The sequence below is a fragment of the Canis aureus genome, chromosome 9, assembly GCF_053574225.1.
Source record: "Canis aureus isolate CA01 chromosome 9, VMU_Caureus_v.1.0, whole genome shotgun sequence".
NCBI lineage: Eukaryota > Metazoa > Chordata > Mammalia > Carnivora > Canidae > Canis > Canis aureus.
The window spans coordinates 25,869,869-25,896,155 of NC_135619.1; the positions used below are offsets into that span (position 1 = coordinate 25,869,869).

The 26,287-nt window shown below is 37.5% G+C and overlaps 2 protein-coding genes across 3 annotated transcripts in view; one reads left to right on the plus strand and one right to left on the minus strand.

The window, feature by feature from the left end:
- Nucleotides 1-635: 635 nt before the first annotated feature.
- LOC144320523 (peptidyl-prolyl cis-trans isomerase FKBP3) lies at nt 636-10,896 on the minus strand. 2 transcript variants are annotated; one of them, XM_077909185.1, is made up of 7 exons: nt 10,727-10,896; nt 8,054-8,155; nt 6,868-6,975; nt 4,649-4,784; nt 4,112-4,179; nt 2,193-2,290; nt 636-977 (listed from the first exon to the last, which is right to left on the minus strand). In XM_077909185.1, the coding sequence occupies exons 1-7, from the start codon at nt 10,832-10,834 to the stop codon at nt 923-925; spliced, it is 675 nt and encodes a 224-aa protein (XP_077765311.1). In that variant the 5' UTR covers nt 10,835-10,896; the 3' UTR covers nt 636-922. The 2 variants fall into 2 exon arrangements, with proteins under 2 accessions (XP_077765311.1, XP_077765312.1); XM_077909186.1 differs by lacking the exon at nt 10,727-10,896 and adding an exon at nt 9,625-10,585.
- Nucleotides 10,897-11,887: 991 nt separating this feature from the next.
- FANCM (FA complementation group M) overlaps nt 11,888-26,287 on the plus strand; it is a 68,359-nt gene continuing 53,959 nt past the window's right edge. Inside the window, exons 1-4 of the mRNA XM_077909181.1 lie at nt 11,888-13,050; nt 13,615-13,787; nt 16,449-16,526; nt 21,403-21,561. Coding sequence (XP_077765307.1) covers nt 12,543-13,050; nt 13,615-13,787; nt 16,449-16,526; nt 21,403-21,561 — 918 coding nt within the window. The 5' untranslated portion in view covers nt 11,888-12,542. The remainder of the gene's footprint in view (nt 13,051-13,614; nt 13,788-16,448; nt 16,527-21,402; nt 21,562-26,287) is intronic.

Sequence of the window (26,287 nt, forward strand, 5' to 3'; positions counted from 1 at the left end):
TTAAGATTGTTTCTTCTTCCTGCCCCCCCAACCTGTGTGTGTGGTCTCTTTTTAAAATAAATAAAATATTATAGGGATCCCTGGGTGGCACAGCGGTTTGGCGCCTGCCTTTGGCCCAGGGCGCGACCCTGGAGACCCGGGATCGAATCCCATGTCGGGCTCCCGGTCCCATGGAGCCTGCTTCTCCCTCTGCCTGTGTCTCTGCCTCTCTCTCTCTCTCTCTCTGTGACTATCATAAATAAATAAAAATTAAAAAAAAAATTAAAATATTAAAGAGCTTCTAAAGCTTTAGAAAAAAAGCTTTACGATGTTATGTATTTGAGATAGAAAGATACAAGAGAGAGCATGAGCAGGGGGATTTGAGGGAGAAGTAGGCTCTCTGCTGAGCCAGGAGCCCGACCTGGGACTTGGTCCCCAAGACCCTGAGCGAAAGGCAGACACTTAACCCACTGAGCCACCCAGGTGCCCCCTTAGAAAGTCTTTAAAAAAAAAAAAAAAAAAAAAAGATTTTAAGAGTGCCCCTGGCAAAGCTCTCTAGACAATTTTGCTTTTAAGTCCCTCTTCTGATGAAGTCTTAGTTCTGGTTAATCCTGGTTAACCTCAGAACATTTATATATTAACACCAAACAAATCAAGACACTGAATACGTTTTTATTGAGCCTTTTAGTTTACAACATGAGGTAAAAGGAAAGTCACTTCACCTTAACTAATATTTTACACAGCTGTAGTAAAATATCTCAAACTTTAAGGAATTATGATGGATTACATATATTAAAAGTTGGGGATTGGGTAAACAATATCTGAGTTCTTGAATTTTCCAGTTGACTCTCCCCTTACAATAGTAACCAGCTCTAGTTACATAAGCTTCTTCAAGGCCATGTTTTATTGTTGCTAATGTCTTTATATCTGAAGCATTGCTATTTCAATCAATATCCACTAATTCCACTTCAAAAATGAGTTTTGCATTTGGTGGAATTCTATTGAAGTAGTCAAGGTAAATTTGATAAAAATAATTTCTTCCTTCACTCCCAATAACCTCAGTCTAAAATTAGAATTATATATGGAAATTGGGTATTAACCCCAAAGGGAAGGGCTTTATGACTGAGTGAGGTGCCTAGTGGTTCCTAAAAGTATCTTTGTGAATGGGGATCATAACCTATCAGTATAGGTTGACTAGATCGGTTGAGCTTGAACTAGGATCTTCTTTTCCTAGTATTCCCAAATTAGCTACCACCTAATGAAGATTGCTAGTCCATGCTTAAGAAAATAAAGGCGATTTCAATCTAGTTGAGTGTATAAATTACATTAAATCAAAGTTATCATTTGAGGTGTAGTACCTGATATTTGCTGTGAATTTTAAGGTGCTGAGTTCAGAGAAGTGTGGTTTTTATCTGATTGGTCTTGACATAGTTCACAAGAGAGAGGGAGCTGTAGTTGAGCCATCTAATTTTGATAGGTTTAGAAGAGGGCTATTATATTCCCAAATAATCTTAACTGGTAAGATTGGAGAGGGCTTCCAAATTTTTAAAAAGTTACTTTAACTGATCCAACTAGTCCAGTGGGAATGGAACCAACAACTGAAAAAATTACTTCTCACTTAGTTATTGGATTGTTCTGGTAGACATGGTCAGGAGGTGTGTTTTTTTAAAAAAAATTTCAAACTGGGCCTATTAGAAAAGTACTGTCATTAACAGTAATCACAGATGCTTCCACTATGTTGGACCCATGGTCTCTCTCCTTCAAAACTGGTAATCCCCAACATGTCCTCCATTTCTAATCTCTGAGTACCCATTTAATTGCCTGAAATTATACTGTAGCATAAAATTACTATAAGTCATACTTGTTTGCTTCAGTTGTTTGTATTGGACATCTTAGTTCCTTGAAGTAAATCCTTCATACAGTAACAACTGCTTTTCAAAGATGGAATCTTAAAACCTCACAGTTTAGCTCTCAAAAATGGAAAACCTGAGTTCCAAGAGGAAAAATGGTAGATTCTATTCTAGCTCAAGTTTGGCATACTTTGTGCCAATAAAAAATATTAACTACTGTCTATATTGGAGCTGTTGACACAGGAATACTAGTATGGACAGGATTCCTAATCTGAAAGTTAACCTAGACAACATATCTTTTATATATATTCAAGTGGCCTTTCTTCGTGTTTTTTCTTTACTCACAAAGGAAAAAAAGGATACTTGGCATCAGGCTGTCCTTTCTTTCCATAAGCCCATTCTGGTTCAATCTCTAGTCGAGCCTTTTCTCCTTTACTCATAGTTAAGAGTGCTTCATCCCACTAAAGGCAAGAACATGCAATAAAAACTAATGATAATTTGCAAAAAATACATGAAAAACTAGAAGACTGAATATACCAAAAAGCATTGTTACTGGATTTCATAATGTCCTTGATTGAATCTTTGTTCCTTTATTACCTCAATTAAAAAAAGTTATTTTTTTGTGTAATACACTCTTTAAATGGTACAATGTGAAAGTACTTTTTGTAAATGTTAGCTGTCATACTTTACAGAAACCAGTTATTAGTACTATCATAAAAAATTTGCTATACTTGTTATATCCTAGCGCAAACTTCTGAATTTATATTATAAGGATAAACTAGTAAGTACTTACTCTAGAATCATCTTAAGTTTGCTAGATTTTGGAGTCATGGTGGCATATAAGATAAACTACATGTTACAACATTAGGGGTAAGAGTATTCAAAGAAATAATAACAGGTTTCTAGGTTGCCATTCCAGTTTGTCCAAATTGGGATCTTGTATAATTTTTTTTTTTTTTTTTTTAAGTAGACTCTTTCCCCCCCAGTGTGGGCCTCAAACTCAACCCCAAGATCGAGTCACGTGCTTTACCAACTAGGCCAGCCAGATGCTCTGGATCTTAAAGCCAGTTACCAAAAACAGTTAAACCAACAGGATGCAAAGATAAATATATGACTAATATCATATACTCTGTTGAAATGTTCAGTAACATAAAGCTCAAGGGACAGACCTGTTATATAATGGAAATTAAGAATATGGTTTACTAGAAGAAATATGTAAGCAAATTAGTCCTAGAAATAAAAAAATTGATCACCTTGGTATAATCAGGTAGCAGTTAAGGTTATTTTTAGTTAAACCTTTAGTTTCAAGATGTTTTATATGCTATTTTGGGCTGTGGATATGTTCCGTATTTTAGAACTTGCCCAAGTATAAAGAACACCGAGGGTTCTCATAAGTGCATTTAACAGGCATTTCAGTTATAATGTTTGATGCTGTGAATAAAGACCTTTTAATAACAATAGGCCCTACAAAAACAGCTTTGTTCAGTGCTCTATTACATACTCTTGTACACTGCATTGGTCAGTACAGCTCAATCCTACCTTCCCCTTTTCTCAAAGTTCCCTTCTATTATCTCTCACATGTAAAGGCAGGTAAAAAAGCATGCTTATGTGTGAAAAGTTTTTCTGGTTTTTGAACCTTGGTTGTGAGAAGTGAAAAGGCCCAGAACAAACTTCTGCTTCTATAAGGTACTGCAGTGAAATGGATCTTTTACCTTTCTCAATTGTGTAAGTGATAAAACAACTATGTGACATTTTTTAAGAATCTTAAAACAGGGATCCCTGGTTGGTGCAGCGGTTTGGCGCCTGCCTTTGGCCCAGGGCGCGATCCTGGAGACCCGGGATCGAATTCCACATCAGGCTCCCGGTGCATGGAGCCTGCTTCTCCCTCTGCCTATGTCTCTGCCTCTCTCTCTCTATCATAAGTAAATAAAAATTAAAAAAAAAAATCTTAAAACATAAATTTAGAAAGCCAAACTTTCTGATGAATTACTTTATGATGAAAAAATAAAGAGGGGTAGGCATGAAGAAAATATTTGAGCCTCTATTACATTATATACTGTAGTCATGCTCATTTAATTGTTTAGCAACCCTGAGGAAGAATGTACTGTTGTCCATATCTGAAACCCAGAAAACTTGTGTCAGATCAGTTAACAGTGATAGCACCTGATTTGTCAGAATCCAAAGACAAATGTTTTCATCATATCCCAAATCCTACTTATGATACCATAGCAGATACAGCATGTACCAGAATATCTATTGATTCATTGCCATTTTTTACTTACTCCTCGGATAACTTTGCCTATTCCAACCTTAAAACTTAAAGGCTTGGCATTTTTCTTCTTCTTTGAACCTGTAAAACAAATTTTCCTTATAATGCATGATGAAATTAAGTTCCAGTGGAAAAACAGTGATTTGTCTTTAAACTGATTTTAGAACTTACCATATTATGCATTTGAAAAGAAATAAAAATTCAGAAAGTTAACTCATCAAGACAATTCTGTATGTAAAAATAGTTATGGTCCCCAAAGCAGGAAGAGGGTAAAGACCTATGTTTACACTACTAAAACACCACACTATTCTGCCTTTTATGTTAAATACAAAAGCCTCAACTATAGGACATTAACGAAGTTTAGACTAAGCTTTTTTTTTTTTTGGCTTCCCAACAACCAAGATTTATTCCCCCGGCCAATAATCACAGGTGCAAAGGACTTTTGGAAAAAATTGACAGCCAAGAGAAAGGTATAACCAACTGTTCATGTACCACACAAATATTTTGCAATGCCTTAAAGCTAAAAAGATAGGATTACATTTACACTTACTGGTTTGAATATTAGTATCAAAAACAGTCCCATCCTGTAGTGTTCCTGTATACCAGCAGTGAACAACATCTCCCTTTTTGGGAAAGTTGGTTTTATCTCCTTTTTTAAGGACAGATTTTGTATATTTTGGTGGACCCTAAAAACAAACAAAAACAATACATAGAGTTAGTAACTCACATCCTTCTATGGTGGACGACAAAGAGAATTCTTATACAGCCAACTGTGAACCAAGTCTCGGCACAGAGTTTCACAGATTTGGTTAACTCTGTTGCCTCTGGTTCACCTCTGAGTTAAAAAAATTCATCTAATTGTTGTCTGTGGTGAGAATATTAGTAAGTAGCCTATCTATAATTTAATTTCTTTTTTTTTTTTTAATATTTGATTTATTCATTCAAGAGAGATACACACAGAGGCAGAGACAGAGGCAGAGAGAGAAGCAGGCTCCATGCAGGGAGCCTGATGTGGGACTCTATCCTGGGACTCCAGGATCATGCCCTGGGCCGAAGGCAGACGCCCAACCACTGAGCCACTCAGGTGTCCCTCTATAATTTAATTTCAAGTAACTTCTAGCTACTTTGGAAACCAATGTTCTTTTGACAAAATTGTTATTCAACAAATGATAAAATAAATCCTATTACTTTCCAAGGTTAGAAATATAATTACTATTTAATTCCTATAAAATCATAAGGCATTAAATAACGCATTGTGACTTTTTTTTCCCCAAAGATTTGAGTTGTTTAGCACCAATACTAGACATTACTAAATATTTTTACTATATCCAATTAGAACGAATATAGTAATACTCCATTTGTTTCTGAACTTGAAAGTAAGTTCACACGAGGAACAGAATTATCTATAGAAATTACTCTAACAGGCATATTTCCTAAAACAAAGCAGGATTATCAGTTTTTTAAAGAATGCTAAAGGCTAATAGGTGGTAATTCATATAGGTAAGAAAAGCAGGGTTTTTTTTGCTGTACTTTATCAGTTTATTACTGATATTTACATTTCAGTTTATCACACATACTATTTATGTGTGAAGAGGAAGAGGGAGAGGAAGAAGCAGACTCCCTGCTGAGCTGGAAGCCTGACATGGGGGTTGATCCCAGCACTTGGAGATTATGATCTGAGCCGAAGGCAGATGCCCAACCATCTGAGCCACCCAGGCACCCCATAACTCTTTTTTTCTTAACCTCATAATGATACACAATCTGCTGCCTCATACCTTTTTATTGTAATTTTCTGGAAGGTAAACTATTTTGCCAATTGCTTTTGCAATCCTTCAATAATTATTATACCTTTACTTACCTTAGTAGCTGCTGAATATCTTCCCAGTACATATAACATTTATCAAATAATATTAGACATGATAAACCTCAAAATTGCTTTATTGTGTGTATATATCCATGAACATGAAATTCTGTTTTTCAACCAAGAGAGTATCCTGTGAACTAACTAGCTTTAGGTATATAAACTTCTATAATTGTATACTTGAACTTACACTCTATCTACAAATATCCAAATGCTATAGTACTTCATCATTAGGTGACATGTCTTCATAAGACCTAAAGAATCAAATTATTATCACTGATACTAAGACTGTTAGGAATGAGTTATAGCTTAGTTATTAGCAAGATATTATCAGAAGTGGGCAAGATTATTATCAATTTAGCTCTTTTGTGGCTGTTCTAACTGCTGTCCTTGGCTCTACTGAGGCTGTCCCTTTGCAGAAATGGTTTTATCTAGTTCTTCAAACCTTTGTACCAAAATGTAAGACCTATGTTGGGAAAGATGAGACAGAAGACTCCACACCCTGTTGCCAAGCCTGGACTATTTCTATTGCCAAGGATACCATGTACATTAGAAAAAGCTAAAAATAATCACAGTGAAACGGCTTTCACTCAGTCAAACTTGGCTATAGAAGCAGGACTTAAAATGGCTTTGGAAGCTCAGGAGTTCTAGTCAGACATAGAGGAAATATAAAATACAAAGCTAGAGGTATTTTATAGAAAAAGCTTATTAACCATAAAGCACTGGTTCTTACATGTTTTTCTTTTTTTTTCTTCCCTGATTCAGTACACCTAAGGGAGATAACACACCCCAAATCAGTGTTTGGCTCACTCAAAGTAGTCATACTCAACCACCCCTTATTATGAGAAATCAGTGCTATAAACTTTCCTCAAATTCACATGAGAAATAAAATAATATTACATACAAACCTCATCCAGAGTCTCTTCACACTTGGTTTCTTTGGGTTTATCTTCATTAAGCTTCACATTTTTCACCTGCTCAGACACTTTACTTATACTTTCAGTACCTTTGAAACGCTGCAAGGAAAATGTTCTAATGTTTACCATATTCGGGACAGGCTAAAGACTAGAAGGGATATCTAGATTTTCAACTTTTCAATTTAATGAACACCTGCATTTGAATATAGGCTATGTAACTCAAATACAAATAAATGGAAACTAAGAACAAAGGAAAAATCTTATGTTAAGCATTTTAATCAACAAATTATGAACCTCAAAGCATCTCACAATATAAATGCTCAAAAGGGATCTTTAGAAAGGACAACTCAGTGGCATTGGGTGTTTGACTCTTGGTTTCAGCTACGGTCATGACTTCAGGGTCTTGGCATTCAGCCCCATGTTGGGCTCCATGCTCATGGGGAGTCTGGGATTCTGTCTCCCCTCACTTGTGCTCTCTCTCTTTAAAACGAATAAATAAATACTTAAAAAGGAAAAAGATTTAGAAAGGCCAACTCAAGACTCAGATATGAATACTATCACATAATTCCTTAATAAAGACTCTGTTGTGGAAGATAGTTATTTCATAGTGAACAAATATTGGAGAATTTTTTAAAAATTTGGTTTTCTAAAGGCTCAGCCTAAATCTAAGATTCAAAATTCATTAATGAAATAGAATTTACTTTGGAGTCTTAACTTTTTGGTAGCCCTTTTGTTGTTTTAATTTAAGCTACAGGGAATTACTATTTTTTTTAAATTTCTTTGAGAGAGAGTGAGCACAGACACATGCGAGTGTGGGGAGGGGCAGAGAAAAAGAGTCTCAAGCAGATTCTCCAAAGAACAGGTAGCCCAGTGCAGGGTTTGATGTCCAGACCCTGAGATCACCACCTGAGCCGAAATCAAGAGTCTGATGCTCAACCTACTGAGCCACCAAGGTATCCTGGGAATTATTTTTTAAAATTTGGTTCCTTTCAAAAACATAATATCCTGCTATACTGCAGATTAGCTTTGCTAGATTTGATAGTCCACTTATAATTATAGTTAGGAAAAACTCCAGGTGGAAAAAATTAAATAAATTCTGCAAATAAATTTAAAAGTTCTTTTCTCAAACACAAATATCTAAACCAATATTCTGGTAATATGATGTAATAATACTCACCTTACTTTCAAAAAGATGGTTGTAGGCTGTAACCAAATGGTCCTTGTTAGCTGTCTTGGCCACATTTTTAATGTTTCCTAATAACTTATGTTCTGCTAGAAACTATAAGGAAAAAAAGCTGGTTAGTCAAAATAATCTCCCTCATGTAATAAGGGTCTAAACTTTAGAAAATGACCTCTTATGTGAACAATTGTATCGTTAATAAAACTACTACTGATGGAAAAAATAAATATATTTTCTGCCCTACTTCATAACAAAAAAGATCGAAGGAAGATTTAAAAAATACACTATAAAGATTATTGACAAGACTGGAACTATAATATTACATAGGAGTCACACTGTTGCATACTAATGCTCTTCCCATTACAGAACTCACAGAACATTTATATAGCAAGCACACTTTGGTAACTGGATGATGCTGGTACTGGCAGGATGTTACTTGGCCATGGCCATGGGACCCTTTAACCATGTTAGGCATAGCTATCTTGACAAATGTGTAACCCATTCTTGACAGACTGGGAAGCACTGTTACAAAATGCTGGATATATGGTGGTTAAGTGTGCGGGCTGAGGAGTTAGACCACCTGAATCAAAATCCTAGCTATCTGATCTTAGTCAAAGGACAAGCTTTCCTAAAAACTTAGTTTCCATATCATAGTGGAAGAATAATAACAGCATCTATCTCAGAGAATGGTTTTAAGGATAAACACAATAATCCATTTAATGCCTTTCATATTACAGTCTATTGCATGGTGAGAACTCAATAAATATTAGTTGTTAGGACTAATAACAATGTACTTCATAATTCAAAGTAACAGAATCCCACTTCTCTTAAATAAAATCGGCAAAAACAGTTAAAACCAAGTTGGCAAATTGACACCAAAATACTACTTCTGAAATATCGAGTTATCAAAATGTAACATCATCTCAAAATCATGTAATGTGGGGATTTGAAAAATGTCTTCTTATTTTTTTCTGCTTCCTTTTCTGCCTTCTGGTCCTTGATTCCTCATTTTTGTTATCTTCATAAAGCTGGCCCCTGGCACCTATCTTTTTGATAAAACAGCTTTTCTAACAAATCACTACTGTATTTTTTTTTTCTCCTCTGCTTTTCCTCTCCCTCAATTAGACAAATGTTCTAAATGATAAAGGCTGAAAGGTAATTTTGATTAAATGGAAGTAATCACTTGCTTTTAGCACTCCTGTGATTTCTTTAGCAAGATTCCAAAAAAATATCCAAAATACCAACAGCTCCTTCATATCTTATGATCAATAAGATGGTGACTGTCAAATATAAGTTTAGGAATGTGAATGAATACTGGAGAATATGCACTTGAAAGATTAATATGTTGAAAAAAATTGATAATTCAAGTCTCTTGAAATTGTCCCAGGTGGGCCAGTTTTACATTAGATTTCACACTGGGATCATTTGTTCTGTAAGAATTTGATTAACTACAGTATTAAGACATTAAATGTTAACAAATGATATGCCTAGTTTACTCTATTGTTCCTGTTGAAAATATGAATGGACTGGAGAAAGTAATTCCACTAAAATGGTATAAAATGGAATACCTGAGGTGTGGTCTTTCTTTTTATCCTGTATCCCCTAATACTGAGCATAGTTCTTGCTATAGGTGTTGTATAAATATTTGCTGATGTCTAGGTGTATAGAACTGGATGCTTGAGAGTAACTACCTCTTAAAGACACCTCAAAACGAAAATTAACTACGATCCTAACAGAAGAACCCAGAAAGAATTCTTCTAATTCAAGTTTAGAACTTAAATGAAAAGCTGTAGAGAAACCATTCAGACTGCTGTTTCTATCTCCCAAAAGTGGAGGATCCAGCTTGCAGAAATTCTGCAGTGGTTCGGGAACTTAAGAGAGGTTATGAATGCTCTTAATTTCGGAAAGGAAAAAAGTCAAGTCTGACAAAACAAAACAAAACAAAACAACCCCAAAACACTTGTGACCAGAGTCGGGTGGTTAAGATGGAGCCTATACTGAAAAATGCAGGGCGTACAGGATAAAGAATGTCAAATTCATTTCTTAGTCTTGTTTATAACAATGGGAGATACTGTGCGCTTGAAGGCGCATGTAACTCCCCTGAAAGTATAAAGGTGAAAAGGTCACGTAGAGTCGATATTTTAAAAAGTTAAACTGCAAACTACCGTTTTTTTTTTAAAAAAAATTACACGCATTAGTGTTCATTATTTAGTAATCGACGAGAAAAGCAAAACGCACAGACCGTTCCCACAAAAATCTTCACAAGCCTTCCCAGTCCCCTAACGGCCTACTCTCTCCTGCAGGGGCCTCACCCCGGTCCCCAGAGCAAGGGCACCCGTCCCAACCCCCAGGATCTCCTGGTTTTATTCTTTTTTTTTTTTCTTTCCCACAGCTTCCACCCTCACTCAAGGGTCCCAGTGAGGTTCTGATGACGCAATCGCCGCTTGCCGGCCCCAAGCAGTAAAGCTGTTCCCCCCACCCAGATGGGGCAGCCCAGCTAGGGCAAGAGCGCGGCTCCCCGCCACACGCGAGGCCTCTCCGGCCTTCCAGGCCACCAGCCGCGAGAGGACGAGGGCGGGGGCACGGAGGAATACAGAATGTACGGGAATCTCCGGGGGGGTGAGGCGTCCCTCAGCCGCACCAGCCCGGCCGCCCCGCCGCCTCTGGTACCGAATCTGAACCGTGGTCCTGTAGAAACTTGATAATGTCCTTCTTGGGTAGTTGCTCGCTGCGCAGCTGCTCCACGGTCCAGGCCCGCTGTGGAACGGCCGCCGCCATCTTCCCCCGCTGCCTCCGCCGTACTGAGCCAGCCCGCCTCAGTTCAGCATCGGCCCGCCCCTGGGGCGTGGCGCGGGCTCCGCCGGGAGCGCGAGGGGGCGGGGCTGCGGCGCGGCGCGGCGCGGCGCGGCGCGGCGGGATTGGGGCCGGGCCGTGAGGGACGTCGCGGCGGTGCTTGGACTGCCTCGGTGGAGTCGGGACGTGAGCGCGCTGATGCGGTCATTGCGGCGGACGACGCGGGTGGCCTGAGCCTGCCGTCCGCTCTTGGCTGGAACCGTTGTGAAGCGACCATTGGTGGTGGGGGTATTTACCAGCCATTGCCCACATTTGTGTATTACCGACGGGCTGCTAGGCCTTTAAAGCCTGTGTATAAACTGCCTCAGGAAAACAGCATTCAGGCTTCTAGTCACATTCTATCTAGTTCTAGCCTAAAAACTCACACCTGAATAGTCTCGGTCCTTGTCCATCAGAACAACCCGTACCCCCTATCTCCCTTTATTTTATTTTTTTAAAAAGATTTTATTTATTCATGAGAGAGAGGCAGAGACACAGGCAGAGGGAGAAGCAGGCCCCGTGCAGGGAGCCCGACGTGGGACTCGATCCCGAATCTCCAGGATCACACCCCGGGCTGCAGGCGACGCTAAACCGCTGAGCCACCGGGGCTGCCCCCACCTCCCTTTTCAAACTCACACAGGTGAAACTGAAATACAACTGTTCCTTTCCCTGCCCAAGAAATAAAAAGACGCCGGAAAGTTTAAAAGCAAGTTCAAGAAACTGGCCAAACACAACAGTGTAAAGAAGCTGCACGCAGGATGCTGTTTGCGGATGACGACGGCGATAGTATTAATGTTCACAACAACCCACACACGAGGAAGCAAATGTCCAGAGGTTACTCCAAGTTGCCAGAGTTTGGAGCGAAGAAGCGGGGAATCGTACCAAGCCTGAGGTAGAAAGCTGTCGCTAGAGTAGAATAATATCTCACTGACGCATACGGCCTGGTGTCATTTATGGAGATGTAATGATGGAATCAGGAATGCCTTCCTTTTTTTTTCTTTCAGATTTCCTGATGAATATGAAGCCAAACCGTTCACTTCCCTCTTAATAATAAAAATATTAAGATAATGGGCTACCTCTCCAAATACTGGGAAAATGAGACCGGGCATTTTTCTTTTTTTTCTCAGCTTGGATAAAGAAATAAGACCTTTAATTCTACGTAGCCCATGTGTTTTTCACCTCATCTTCCGATTTAAAAACATAGCCAACAAGGAATGTTAGACGCTCCATAACGTTAAATTCACAAAAATATGGATATTCGTGGACCTCAAAGTTATTATTATTATTATTTTTTTTTTATCATTTTAAGCAATATCATCATCTTAGCAATGAGGCCCAAACGCCCAGTCATCGGAACGGAACTTAGATTTAAAGTCTATAAGGAAACTGAACCGCGGACCAAATTTAGAGTAACGCCAGGGTAGTGCGCATGCGTCTCCGGGACTACTCCGCTAGGGTTTCCGGGAAGCCAGCCAATCAGATTTCCGACGCAAACTCAGTGGCGGCATTTTCAACTAGATGAACCCACCGACTGCAGTTCCGCCCTCGCGTTCCACTGTTTTGTGTGAAGGTAACCGATGGGGATCCGAATGGCGGCGGTTGAGCTGTTGGAACGGCTTGCGTCTGAGAGAGGCCTCTGGTGATTGTCAGCCTAATGAGCGGACGGCAAAGAACGCTTTTCCAGACGTGGGGCTCAAGCATTTCTCGATCAGCCGGAGCCCCGGGTTGCAGCTCTGGACCTGAGCGGCCTCAGAGCCCGGGCACCTCTACGGCACATTTTCCTCCGGCTGCAGAGGCTCAGCCGGAGTCGGACGATGATGTATTGCTGGTTGCAGTGTATGAGGCCGAGCAGCAGCTGAGGGTAGAGAATGGCGGTTTCTGCACCTCAGCGGGCTCCCTGTGGATTTACCCTACTAATTGCCCAGTGCGGGACTACCAGCTACAGATTACCCGGACTTCTCTGTTTTGCAACACGCTGGTGTGTCTCCCTACTGGCTTGGGAAAGACCTTTATTGCCGCCGTGGTCATGTACAATTTCTACCGCTGGTTCCCTTCCGGCAAGGTGGTCTTCATGGCCCCCACGAAACCTTTGGTGACACAGCAGATCGAGGCTTGCTACCGAGTGATGGGTATTCCGCAGTCCCACATGGCCGAAATGACAGGTATTTTAGAGAATGGGCTAATTTGAAATTAAGAGCTGGGTACTCGGGAAAGCACGCATTCTGGTGGAAACTGAGCTAAAGCAATTCCATGCGGAATAGTCCCCAGAACACAGCATATTTTACATCTTCTCCCTTAAAGGATTATCTACTTGAAGCAAGCCTGGCCCTCACAAAAAAGGGTTGCTTTACTCAATTTTCAGAGACTCCCTTTAGTTTGTCGGAGCATTTTGAAGCGATTATGTGTGTATACTCCCATCAGTAAGTGAGCAGGAGGTTTCCCGACTTTCTAACCCAGAAAGATTTCCCAGAAAGAAAGTTTGCTTTTCTTAAGACATTGTGTCATTATGTAGGAATTCTCTAAAAACTGTCTAGTTGTGCCTCAGCATTGACATTTGGATCACAACAGAGCTTTAAAATGTAACAGTTCAATGATTTGTTAAATTGTTCTTGGCTGAAGGCAGATTACCAAAGGACTGCATTGTGAAATTAGGCCAGATTATTTATAGATATTTTAAAGATAACAGTCCTGGCATTTAGAATATAGAATGTCACTTTTGTTTACAGGAACTACTCAAGCTTTCACCAGGAAGGAAATATGGCGCAGTAAGAGAGTCCTTTTTCTTACACCTCAAGTCATGGTAAATGATCTTTCTAGAGGAGCTTGTCCTGCTGCTGAAATAAAGTGTCTAGTTATTGATGAAGCTCATAAAGCTCTTGGAAACTATGCTTATTGTCAGGTAATATTTCGTTTAAAAGTCTTTGGACTGTGAACATATTGTTAAAGAGTATTTTAGTGAATACTTATTAATGATGGAAGTTTTGATTGTGTTATCATTATGAAAAAGCCCCACATTATTTCAATGAAAGTAATACTTCATTCAAACAGTGTCTCTGCTGTCTTAAAATTTTTTTTTTTTTAATCCTTAACAAGACCATTACTGTGGGTGTAGATGCTGAAAGCCTAGTCATGGTTGAGGCAGTGATCTGAAATAGGGTATGGGTGGAGTTTTGGAACTAAGATAATAATCCAGAGATTGGTAGCAGATGTGCAGTGTCATTCCTTGGCAGCTAGGTAAAATACTTAACTGTCAAGAGTTGTTACCAAGATTGAATGATCTAATATATGCAGCATACCTAACACAGTGGCTTCTAGTTAAGTACTACATGAATATAAACTATAAAGGTGAAGAAGTGGGATATGGCTGGAGAGGTAATTAAGGTCCAGGCCATGAAGGTATTTGTATATTATGCTTAGCAATTTGAATGCTCTTTGTAGGACATAGGAAATACAGGTGGTGGAGACTCACTGAACAATGTTCAGTGATACTTTAGATTTAAAAGAGATTAGAAGAGAGAAGGCTAAAGGCAGGATGTACAATGAGGAAGAGGAGGAATTTAGGATGACTCCCAGGTTTCTGAGTTGGAAGACTGAGGATGCTCTTAGTCAAGATGAAGAGTTCTGGAGGCACTAAAGATTTGGGGTATTACATGAAGATGATTAGTGTAGTTTTAGATTGTTGAGTTTGAAATGTCTATGAGGAATCGAAGTACAGATACCAGTGGGCAGTGGGTGATAAAAGTATGAATTTCAATGGAGAGTTCTGAGCTGGAGATACAGCTTTGCAAATCATCAACGGGTAGGTGGTGGGTAGGTAAAACTATAATCTGGTGATATCAGGGAGAGGGTATAGCGTAAGAATAAAAGGGAGAGTTGATTTTATTTAGTGCCAAGAGGTGAATTTTACTGCCAGTTTGTGAATTTGTAGTTTCCCTGTTTAAAGAACTGAAGTTTAAGTTTATTGTATTATACCTCTGTGTTACCTTCTGGAGAATTGTCATCTTTAGAGTTGATTTTAGGCAGGAAATGGATGTATATATTTTTTTATTCATATCTTTCCAAGTAAATTAATATCCAGTGTGTTAAGGTTTCTGCTTGAGCGGGGCATTTAAAATTTTTTATTTTAACTCTGTGAATTTATTTTGTAGATTTTAGCTTATACCTAGCAACTTTAATTCATTTATTTTATTTTCAAAGAAAATTTCTAGCACCAGGTGTTTTTTTTTTTTTTTTTTTTTTTTAAGTAGGCTCCACAATCAGCATGGAGCCCAATAATGGGCTTGAACTCATGACCCTGAGATCAAAACTGGGCTGAGATCAAGAGTCAGACACCCAACCAACTGAGCGCCTTTGCCCCTTTTTTTAATTTACAAAGCTTATGCTATTATTGAGTACAGTAAGACATGCACTGATTTCATTAAATCCAAACAGTCCTGAGTGTTTATGATGCCTTGAATATTATAGATGGAGAAGCCAACAGGCACACCAACTCCATGAAGAATGTAGCTTCCTGGGTTACAAACACAGCACCATTTCCTTTTCTATAAAATGCTTGAGAATCCCATTTGGATGAAAGTAATGTATTTATTAGGGACATTTTGTCTTGCATCAGTTTTTACTTAGAACAATTCTATGTTAAGTATAATGTTCTGTCTTTATGTTGTATTCCATATCATGTTAAAAAGAAAGTCCATAAATAATATTTTTTGAGATTAGTCAAGATTCAGGGTCTCTTTTAATTCATCCTTTATGTGGGTTGAAATAAAGTTTTTAGATAACCTGTTTTTACTATTTCCCATATCTAATGCAGAGCTATTAGATATTGAGAGCTATTCTTGCAATTCCATTTACTTAGGGGTTCTTTTCCTTGTATTGGGGCGTCACGTGAAGGATTATTTAGGAATCTGGTGAAAAATTCAGTATATGGGTATTGAATTCACATTACCAGATATGGGTGTTGAATTCATATTTCGAAGTCTAGAATGATGCTTTGGTGCCATTGAGAAGATGTGTTAACATTTAAAAGGAAAGTTGGGCTTTTAAAGTCTTTTCCTGAAACAGTTTTTCTCCATTTCAAATCTAATTTCATACTGTTTTTTTTTTTTCCCTGTCTTTATGTTAGGACTTATCTTCACCTGGTAAGTGTGCAGTATGGATATAGCTGTAAGGCTAATAAACATATGGCTCAAACAACAGAAATTAGACCCTTTTCTTCTTCGATTTGCCCTTGAATTAACTGAGTATTTTGATTTGCCTCTGTAGTCAGCTTTGATGTAGTAGCTTTATGTATGGAAGAAACTCTAAGATGTTTTTGATTGGTGTAGAATGTAAACCTGAATTATTTGCTCTTTAGATAATGTGACTCATGATGGTTCCATCCCTTAGACCATCAATACTCTATAAGAAAGAATGATAATGGAACATATATAATAGTTTGTTTAACAGAATCACTGTTGTTTTTGTATTGATAATAGAACATATATAATAGTTTGTTTAACAGAATCACTGTTGTTTTTGTATTGGATGGATGAAATTAAAGAACATTTTTTTCTTGTTTAAGGTTGTAAGAGAACTGTTCAAATATACAAATCACTTTAGAATCTTGGCTCTCAGTGCCACACCAGGTAGTGATATAAAGGTAAGTAAAATGTCTTTCCATTTATTAACATTTAAGAAAATAACAGCTTTTGTATGGGGCCGGACCAGTTTGTCATTCTAGTATTTAGTTTGACATCAAGACTACAACATTTCTTACACATTCCTGTTTTCTTCTTTGGTTGGAGGAGATTTTCTACATGAGCAGTTTTTAGATGTCAGTATACATAAGTAGTTTGTTAAAAGTACTAAACTTTTGAATACTCTACGTGTTTTTTAAATTAAGTTTTCAGGTTTTTTTTTTTTTAAGTTTGATTTTGAACTAAGGCTTCCAGAAAATTTGCAAAAATTGCAATCTCTATCTCTACTTTGCTCAGCTACCCTAATGTTAACATATAACCATAGTGTATCAAAACCAGGAAATTAACGTTGGCACAATACTAGTAACTCCTCTGTAGACCTGAGTTGAATTTTATGTTTTCCCACCATTATCCTTTTCAGCTTCAGGGTCTGGTTCAGGATCTCACTTGCATTTAGTTGTCCTGTCTCAGTCCTTCCTATCTGTGATAGTTTTTCAATCTTCTCCAGTGTTCCATGACCTTGACAGTTTTAAGAGTAGATGTCAGTTATTTTGTAGAATATTCCTCAGTTTGGGTTTGTCTGATGTTTCTCATGATTGGAGTGAGGTTATACATTTTGGGGAAGAACACTCCAGAAGTGATGCTGTACGTTTTTCAGTGCATGGTATTAGAAAATACGTGATGTTGATTTGTCTTACTGCTGTTGTTGTTAATCTTGACTTGGTTAAGAAGATATCTTCCCAGTTTCTGCATTTTAAAATTACTATTTTCCCCTTTGTAACTAATAAGCATATAGTGGGGGATTTACTGAGACTATGTAAATATTTTAGCATCCAATGACTGTTTTTGCTTGCAGCTGTTATTTCTGTGGTGTTTGCCTAATCATTATTTCCTTTCATTTCTTTTATGATTGTTAACGTGAATTCTTTTGTAATGAAGAGTGTTTCTTCTCTTCCATTTATTTAATTCTCTGTATCAATTTGAACTAATGGACATGTATTTTTTTCTATGTGCCACAATCCAGAGCTGTCATTGTTAATTTTGTTGCTCAGATTATTAAAGCTTTGGCTATTGGGACCTCCTTTATGATGGTGCCTGCTTTTGGACATTCCCCCTATCTTTCTTTTGAAAGATACAAGATATTTATGCTCATTTAGTATTTTTCATGTCTAGCTGTGGAATCAACCATTTCTCCAGGTAGCTCTGGTTTCCTTTATTCAAGGGTAGTGAAAATTTTGAGCCCCATCTCATTATGTTCTAATTTTAGTTGCTCTGAGTGGTGTTCTGTATTGGGTTTTGAAGACCTTCTAAGTTTAAATTTCAATTCTGTCAAGTTGTAAGCCTTTTCCTTCTACCCATAGCCTTGATATTTTTCAGAAATTTCTGTGCTGCATCTGATCTTACTTTAATCACTTTAAACATGCTGGATTGTTTTTAGTCACCTTTTACGTCTTTGCTGAAATGTTGTGCCTTCAAAAAATTTTACTCTAAACTGTCAAAAGCTAGCTCTCCCTATCTTTTTTGTATGTGTGTAATTTTCTTCTTAATAGTAATCATAATCTGTCATTTTATTTATTTATTTTTTTAAATATTTTTTTCTTTATTTATTTATGATAGTCACACAGAAAGAGAGAGAGAGAGGCAGAGACATAGGCAGAGGGAGAAGCAGGCTCCATGCACCGGGAGCCCGACGTGGGATTCTATCCCGGGTCTCCAGGATCGCGCCCTGGGCCAAAGGCAGGCGCCAAACCGCTGCGCCACCCAGGGATCCCATAATCTGTCATTTTATTTTATTTTATTTTTTATTTGTTATTTTTTTTAATTTTTATTTATTTATGATAGTCACAGAGAGAGAGAGAGAGAGGCGCAGAGACACAGGCAGAGGGAGAAGCAGGCTCCATGCACCGGGAGCCCGATGTGGGATTCGATCCCGGGTCTCCAGGATCGTGCCCTGGGCCAAAGGCAGGCGCCAAACCGCTGCGCCACCCAGATATCCCCATAATCTGTCATTTTAAAAAAATTAATTAAACTCAGTTTTTACTTAGAACATCAGTCTTCTATAATACCCAGTGCTCATTACATTATGTGCTCTCCTTAATGCCCATCACCCAGTTACCCCATTCCCCCTCCAGCAACCTTCACTTTGTTTCTCATGATTAAGAGTCTCTCTTTCAGGGATCATTTCTATAGTTTGTTAATCTGTCATTTTTTTGACTTATTCATTTATTTGTTGTCTTCTGCCCCATGAAAATAGTAACTATATGAATATACAGATTATGTTTATGTTGGTGGTAGCTCTGTTACTAACTCAATACCGGACATGTGGGAGTCATTCAAATATTTGTTGAAAAAAATAATTAAAAATATCAACATCTTACTCAGTTTTATAAAGTGGTCATAATTCCACTCCAGGTGATGTGGTTGGTCCCTTGGTAATTATAGTGAACTATTTTAGGTACCATACCAGGTGTTGGGAATACAAAGGTAATTAAGATGTGATTTTTGTTGTAGAGTATTTTTTTATTTGAAATTATATTTAGTTTGGGTTGCCAGGCTGGCTCAGTCAGTAGAGCATGTGACTCTTGATCTCAGAGTTGTGAGTTCAAGGTCCACGTTGGGCATAGAGATTACTTAAAAATAAATAAATAGATAGACAGATAGATAGATAATATTTTGTCTTTTGAAACCTCATGAGACTTTTCCAGCTTTGAAAAAAATGCTCTTAATTTCTGGACAATTTCAGAATGCTGGGATCATGACCTGAGTTGAAGGCAGACACTTAACTGACTGAGCCACCCAGGGTCTCCTCAATTTTTTTTTTTTCTTAAAGATTTTATTTATTTATTCATGAGAGACACAGAGAGTGGTAGAGACATGGGCAGAGGGAGAAGCAGGCTTCATGCAGGGAGCCCGATGTGGGACTTGATCCCGGACTCCAGGATCATGCCCTGAGCTGAAGGCAGATGCTCAACCACTGAGCCACCCAGGCGTCCCCCCTCAACTTTTTAAAAAATAAATATATATTATTGAGGTACATACTATGTTAGTTTTATGCAATGTTATATTAGTTTCAGGTGTACCACATTAGTGATTTGACAATTCTTTTTCTTTTTTTAATATTTATTTATTTATTTTAGACAGAGACAGATAGCATGGTGGAAATGGGCAGAGGGAGAAGGAGAAAGTCTTAAGCAGACTCCATGCTGGGCGTGGAGCCCAACATGGGGCTTGATCTCACAACCCTGTGATCTTGACCTGAGCCGAAACCAAGAGTCTGACACTTAAGCAACTGTACCCCCAAGATACCCCAGTGATTTCACAATTCCATATATTACTCAGTGCTCACCACAATAAGTATAATCACCATTTGTCACTATACAACATAATTACAGCATTATTGATTATATTCCCTGTGCTGTAGTTTTCATCTCTGTGACTTTGTAACTGGAAGTTTATACTTCTTAATTCCCTTCATTTGCCCATCTCCCCACTCACCTCCTCTCTGGCAACCATCAGTCTTCTGTTTTTAAGAGTCTATTTGTTTTGTTTTGTTTTTTAGATTCCACATGAGTGAAATCATATGGCATTTGTTTTTCTCTGTCTGACTTATTTCATTTAACATAATACCCTCTTAGCATCCATGCTGTCACGAATGACAAGAGTTCATTTTTTTATGACAGTAATATTCCGTTGTGTGTGTGTACACACACACATCATCTTATTTATTTATTTGTTTATTTATTTATTTATTTATTGACAGACACTTGGTTTGTTCATATCTTGGCTATCATAAATAATGCTGCAGTAGGTCTTTCACTTCTTTGGTTACATTTATTTCTAAGTATTTTTTTCTTTTGGGTGCAATTGTAATTTGAGTTTTCTTCATTTCTACTACTTTGTTATTAGTGTATAGAAATGCAACAGATTTCTGCATAATTTTGTATCCTGCAACTATTGAATTCATTTATTCTAAATTTTTCTTTCTTTTTTTTTTAAAAGATTTATTTATTTATTTATTCATGAGAAACACACACAGAGAGAGAGATAGGCAGAGACACAGGCAGAAGGAGAAGCAGGCTCCATGCAAGGAGCCCGACGTGGGACTCGATCCTGGGTCTCCAGGATCACACCCTGGGCTGCAGGCGGCGATAAACAGCTGTGCCATGGGGCTCCCCCTATTCTAAGTTTTTCAGTGGAGTATTTAGGGTTCTTTCAACTCTTGATCATCATCAGTACTGAGGTTAAAAGTATATCCAGCATATATTCACATCATATGTAGTGTTTTAAATGGAAAATATTCCACTAATTTATCAATAATTTATTTAGTATAGTATATGCCCTATGCCCTCAATTTCTTAACAAGCCGGTTTGTAAGGTAGTCCTAAGATATATTGTTCCTTTAACAGTAACAAGATTTCACTGGAAAAAAAGTATTTGCCAGGGAACCAGGAAATCTGAGTTATAGCTCTGGCTCTAAAATGGTCTATGATACATAATTTGGAGGGGATTTAGGTTGCTAACCTAAAACTTCGGTTTGTCTGAGCCTTCATAAAATATATTTGGAGGGAGTTTATCACTGCCATTGAAAAGTGCAAAATACCTTTGAGGAATTTGCTGAATGTTTACTAGTTCTTATTTCTTGAGTGTTTGGCTGGAAGGACTATATGAAAAAAAGATGTTTCAAAGCCTTTTCCTCTTTTGTAACACTTCTAATATAACTTATAGTTAAAATAGTTTAATGATTTGAGTTCTAAATTTTACCACTATTTTATTTTTGTTGGTAACCTAAGCTAAAAATTTTAACATATAATGTAGTTATAAATACTTGATTTTCTGTAGGCTGTTCAACAGGTTATTACTAACCTACGAATTGGGCAGATAGAACTTCGTTCTGAAGATTCTCCGGATATTTTGCCATACTCTCATGAAAGACGAGTTGAAAAGCTAGTTGTTCCCCTTGGTGAAGAACTTGCAGCCATCCAAAAGGCATATATCCAGGTAAGCCATTTTACCACTATTTAGGGTTTTGATAAATGAACTGATAATGTATTTATTTTATTTTATATAATCTGGCTGAGAGATTATAATTATATCATTTTATATAATTAGTATGTTGAAAAATTCTTTGAAATTAACTTTTGGAATGAGTACCATGTTTTATTTGTTAGTTACTATTAAAGAGGAAATACAAAATGATGGACCATTTCTAAAGCCAATTACAGCCTTAGTTTTTAAGTATATCTATTAATTGCAGTAAAAAACACACATACATATAAATAGCAGAGTGTACAGAACCTAAGTGTGTAGCTCAGTGAATTTTCACATAGGGAACACACTTAAAACACATGTCCAGATTTAACCACAAGTTTCTTTGTAAGAAAATATATTTTCAGTGTTTTCCTCCTGGATCTATTATACAGCAATGATTTTCTTTTTTTTTTTCCCCTAAAGATTTTATTTATTTATTTATTTATTTATTTATTTATTTATTCATTCATTCATTCATTCATTCATTCATTCATGAGAGACAGAGAGAGAGAGAGGCAGAGACACAAGCAGAGGGAGAAACAGGCTCCATGCAGGGAGCCCAACGTGGGAGTCAATACCAGGTCTCCAGAATCACGCCCTGGGCCGAAGGCAGTGCTAAACCGCTGAACCATGCAGGGATCCCCTACAGCAACGATTTTCAACTGGAAGCAATTTTGCTCACCTTCTGACATTTGGCATTTTCTTGACGCATGTTTGGTTGTCATAAATGGAGGGAGTAGAGAGTAGATTGCTATTAGAATCTAATATGTAGAGGTTAAGAATGCTGCTTAACATTCTGTAATGAGCAAGAATAGTTCCCCAACAACAGATAATTATCTGGGCCAAATGTCAATATTGTAGCTACTGAGAAATTGCTTAGCCACTTATCACTTTGAGAAAAATTTGAGGTAACACACTGCTTTTCTATGGTTCCTAATTAGTGTCATGCTAGGAGAACATCTTGTTTTCATATCTTCATTGTTGTAGATTGAAGATGCCTACAAATTCTTTGACACTCCTCCCATGGAGAGATAGATGCATTTCCTTTTCCCTCCAGTGTTGACTGGCTCTGTGACTGACTGTGACCAACCGAATGTGATAAACTCCAAATAAGCCATGATGAACCTCAGCTAAGCCTTGTTCAGGAGAAAGGAGGAACTGATAGCTAAAATCGAGGGCATAGACACATGGCCCCAGTTAAGGTATTACATGTAACATCCAGCCATTCTAGGCTCCTGACATCAATGAACAGAGATTAACTGTCTCTGCAGTGCGGACAGAATTCTTTTTTATTTTTAACATTTTATTTTGCAGTAGTTTTAGACTTTCAGGGAATATGCACAAATATTATAAAGTTCCAGTGGGGAGATGCTTTGACACTACTCAAGTGTCTTGTTTCTCAACATACTTTGCCATCTAATTTTAGCATACAGTGGTCTTGCCTTCTACAGTTATTTATGTTGTTTGCGTAATCATGGTTTCTCCTTTCCCTCAATTCTTTTATATTTGTCAATTTGACAATTATATTTGTTATCATCATACCTATATGATGAAGATCTGTTTCTTCCTTTCATTTATTTATTTATTTTTATTTTTTTAAAGATTTTATTTATTTATTTATTCATGATAGTAACAGAGAGAGAGAGAGAGAGAGAGGCAGAGACACAGGCAGAGGGAGAAGCAGGCTCCATGTGTGGAGCCCGACGTGGGATTTGATCCCGGGTCTCCAGGATCGCGCCCCGGGCCAAAGGCAGGCGCCAAACCGCTGCGCCACCCGGGGATCCCCTCATTTATTTATTAATTCAGTTCCTTGTATCAGTATAGACTAATATATTTTTTTCTATTTGTTACAATCTAATTCTATCAGAATGAATTTTGTTGCTCAGATTGCTCCAACTTTAACCATTTAGGGTGTCTTGTGTCCTTTAGAAATATACTTTTTTTTTTTTTTTTTTTTTTAAACACTTCTAACTTCCTGGCCTCAAAAGATATTTTGTGCTCATTTAGTATTTCTCATGTCCCAGCCATGGAATCAACCATTCCTCCAAGGAATCCTTATTACTTTTATGGAAGAATGGTATTTTGTTTATTTTTTTTATTTTTTTTTTTTAAGTTTTATTTATTTATGATAGAGAGAGAGAGAGAGAGAGAGAGGCAGAGACATAGGCAGAGGGAGAAGCAGGCTCCATGCAATAGGAGCCTGACGTGGGATTCGATCCCGGGTCTCCAGGATCGCGCCCTGGGCCAAAGGCAGGCGCCAAACCGCTGCGCCACCCAGGGATCCCAGAATGGTATTTTGAAACCAAAATCTGTGTATTAGGAGTGCTCACTGTTAACAGTGTCTTGGCCTGAGCTCTTAGTGATCTGCTTACATTCTTATTTGAAGAATTCGAGTCATGAGCAAATAAAATGGTTGTTTTTAAATTTAAAATGTTTTGAAGTACTTTGTTTTGTAGTTACAGACAACCAAAGTATTCATTTATCATTTAATCTTTAAAAGTTTTTCTTAAAGAAAAGTTCTTTAGGGATATAGTTTATTTTTTGTTTTCAAATTATTTTTAACAAAATTCTAAGCATTATTAATTTAAGATATAAAATATTTCCAGTAATTTCCTTTTTTTTTTTTCCTTAAGATTTTATTTATTTATTTGTCAGAAAGAAAACTCGCACAGGCAGGGGGAGTGGCAGGCTTCCCACTGAGTAGGGAGCCCAATGTGGGACTCCATCCCAGGACTCTGGGATCATGACCCATGCCAAAGGCAGATGCTTAACCAGACTGAGCCACCCACGTGTCCCCCAGTAATTTCCTTTTTAATTAAAAAAAGTTTTATTTGAGTATAATTGGCACACAATGTTACAGTAGTTTAAGATGTACAATGTAGTATTGGACAAGTTTATGTTATGCTATGCTCACCACAAGTATAGCTACCACTTGTCACCATACAACATTACTACATCATTGACTATATTCTGTATGCTGTGCCTTTTATTCCTGTGACTTATTCATTCTGTAACTGGAAGCCTATATCTCCCACTCCCCTTCACCTATTTTGTCCACCTTCTCAACCTCCTCCCCCATGGCAACCATTACTTTGTCTCTGTATGTATAGGTCTGATTCTGCTTTTTGTTTGCTTGTTTATTCTTTTTTTTTTTTTTTTTTTTTAGATTCCACATATGAATAAAATCCTTTGGTGTTTGTCTTTCTCTGTCTCACTTATTTCACTTTTTATAGTATCCTCTAGTTCTATTCGTGTTGTCACAAATGGCATGATTTCGTCCCTTTTTTGACTATGTAATATTCCATTATGTATATGTATCTATATATACACACATCACATCTTCCTTATCCATTTGTCTACTGATGGCCATTTGGGTTGCTTCCATATTTTGACTATTGTAGATAATGCTGCAATAAAAATAAGGGTGCATATATCTTTCAAAATTAATACTTTCATTTCCTTTGGCTAAATACACAGTAGTGGAATTATTGGGTCATATGGTAGTTCTACTTTTAATTTTTTTTTAAAGATTTTATTATTTACTTGACAAGGAGAGAGAGAGAAGCAGGCTCCCTACTGAGCAGAGAGCCTGATGTGGGGCTTAATCCCAGGACCTTGGGATCATGACCTGAGCTGAAGGCAGACACTTAACCAACTGAACTACCCAGGCACCCCTCCTTTTAATTTTTTGAGGAACCTCCATACTGTTTTCCACATGGCTGTACCAATTTACATTCCCAGCAACACTATGTAAGGGTTCTTTTTCTCCACATCCTCACCAACACTTGTTATTTCTCTGTCTTTGATTTTAATCATTCAGACAGGTATGAGGTGATTTCTCATTGTGGTTTTGATTTGCATTTCCCTAATGAATGAAGAATGATGTTGAGCATCTTAGGTCTGTTGGCCGTCTGTATGTTGTCTTTGGTAAAATGTCTATTCAGGTCCTCTCCACATTTTTTAAATCAGATCTCTTTTTTTTGGTGTTGAATTGTATAAGCTCTTTATATATTTTAGATATTAGTCTCATCAGATACGTCATTTGCAGATATCTTCTCTAATTCAGTAGATTGGCTTTTCATTTTGTTGATGGCTTCCTTTGCAATGAAGAAGCTTTTTATTTTGAAAATTAATTATTTAATTTTAAAAAATAAACTCTTTGCCCAACTTGGAGCTTGATCTCCTGATCCCAAGATTAGAGTCACGTGCTCTACCGACTGAGCCAGCCAGGAGTCCCCGTGTTAGTTTGATATAATAATCATCTCCTTAATACTGATATATTTTCTAATGATTAAAATGGTTCCATTTATAAGGATGTAAAAATTATAATTTGTATAAACACATAATAAGCATTCAATTTTATTGATGCTTTTGAAGTGCTTTTGTAGGTAATATGATCAGCTAAGCTAGAAGGGAGGAAAAATAAAACTCTACAAAAATAGTCCTATCCTTAGGAAATAATTAGGTAAAAAGTTAAACAGTTGATTACATATTGCTATATTAGGTCTTCATCTCGAGGTCTCTGTTTTCCTTCACTTTTCCATCAAACTTATCCTACATCAGGACCTTTTGTCTTCTATTTCCTCTGATATGCTCTGTCCTCAGAACTTATCATTCAGATGTCAGCTGAAATATTACTCTCTAAAGAGACCATCTTTGTTTCCCTTACTTATAGTTGACCCTGTTTTCCTCAAAA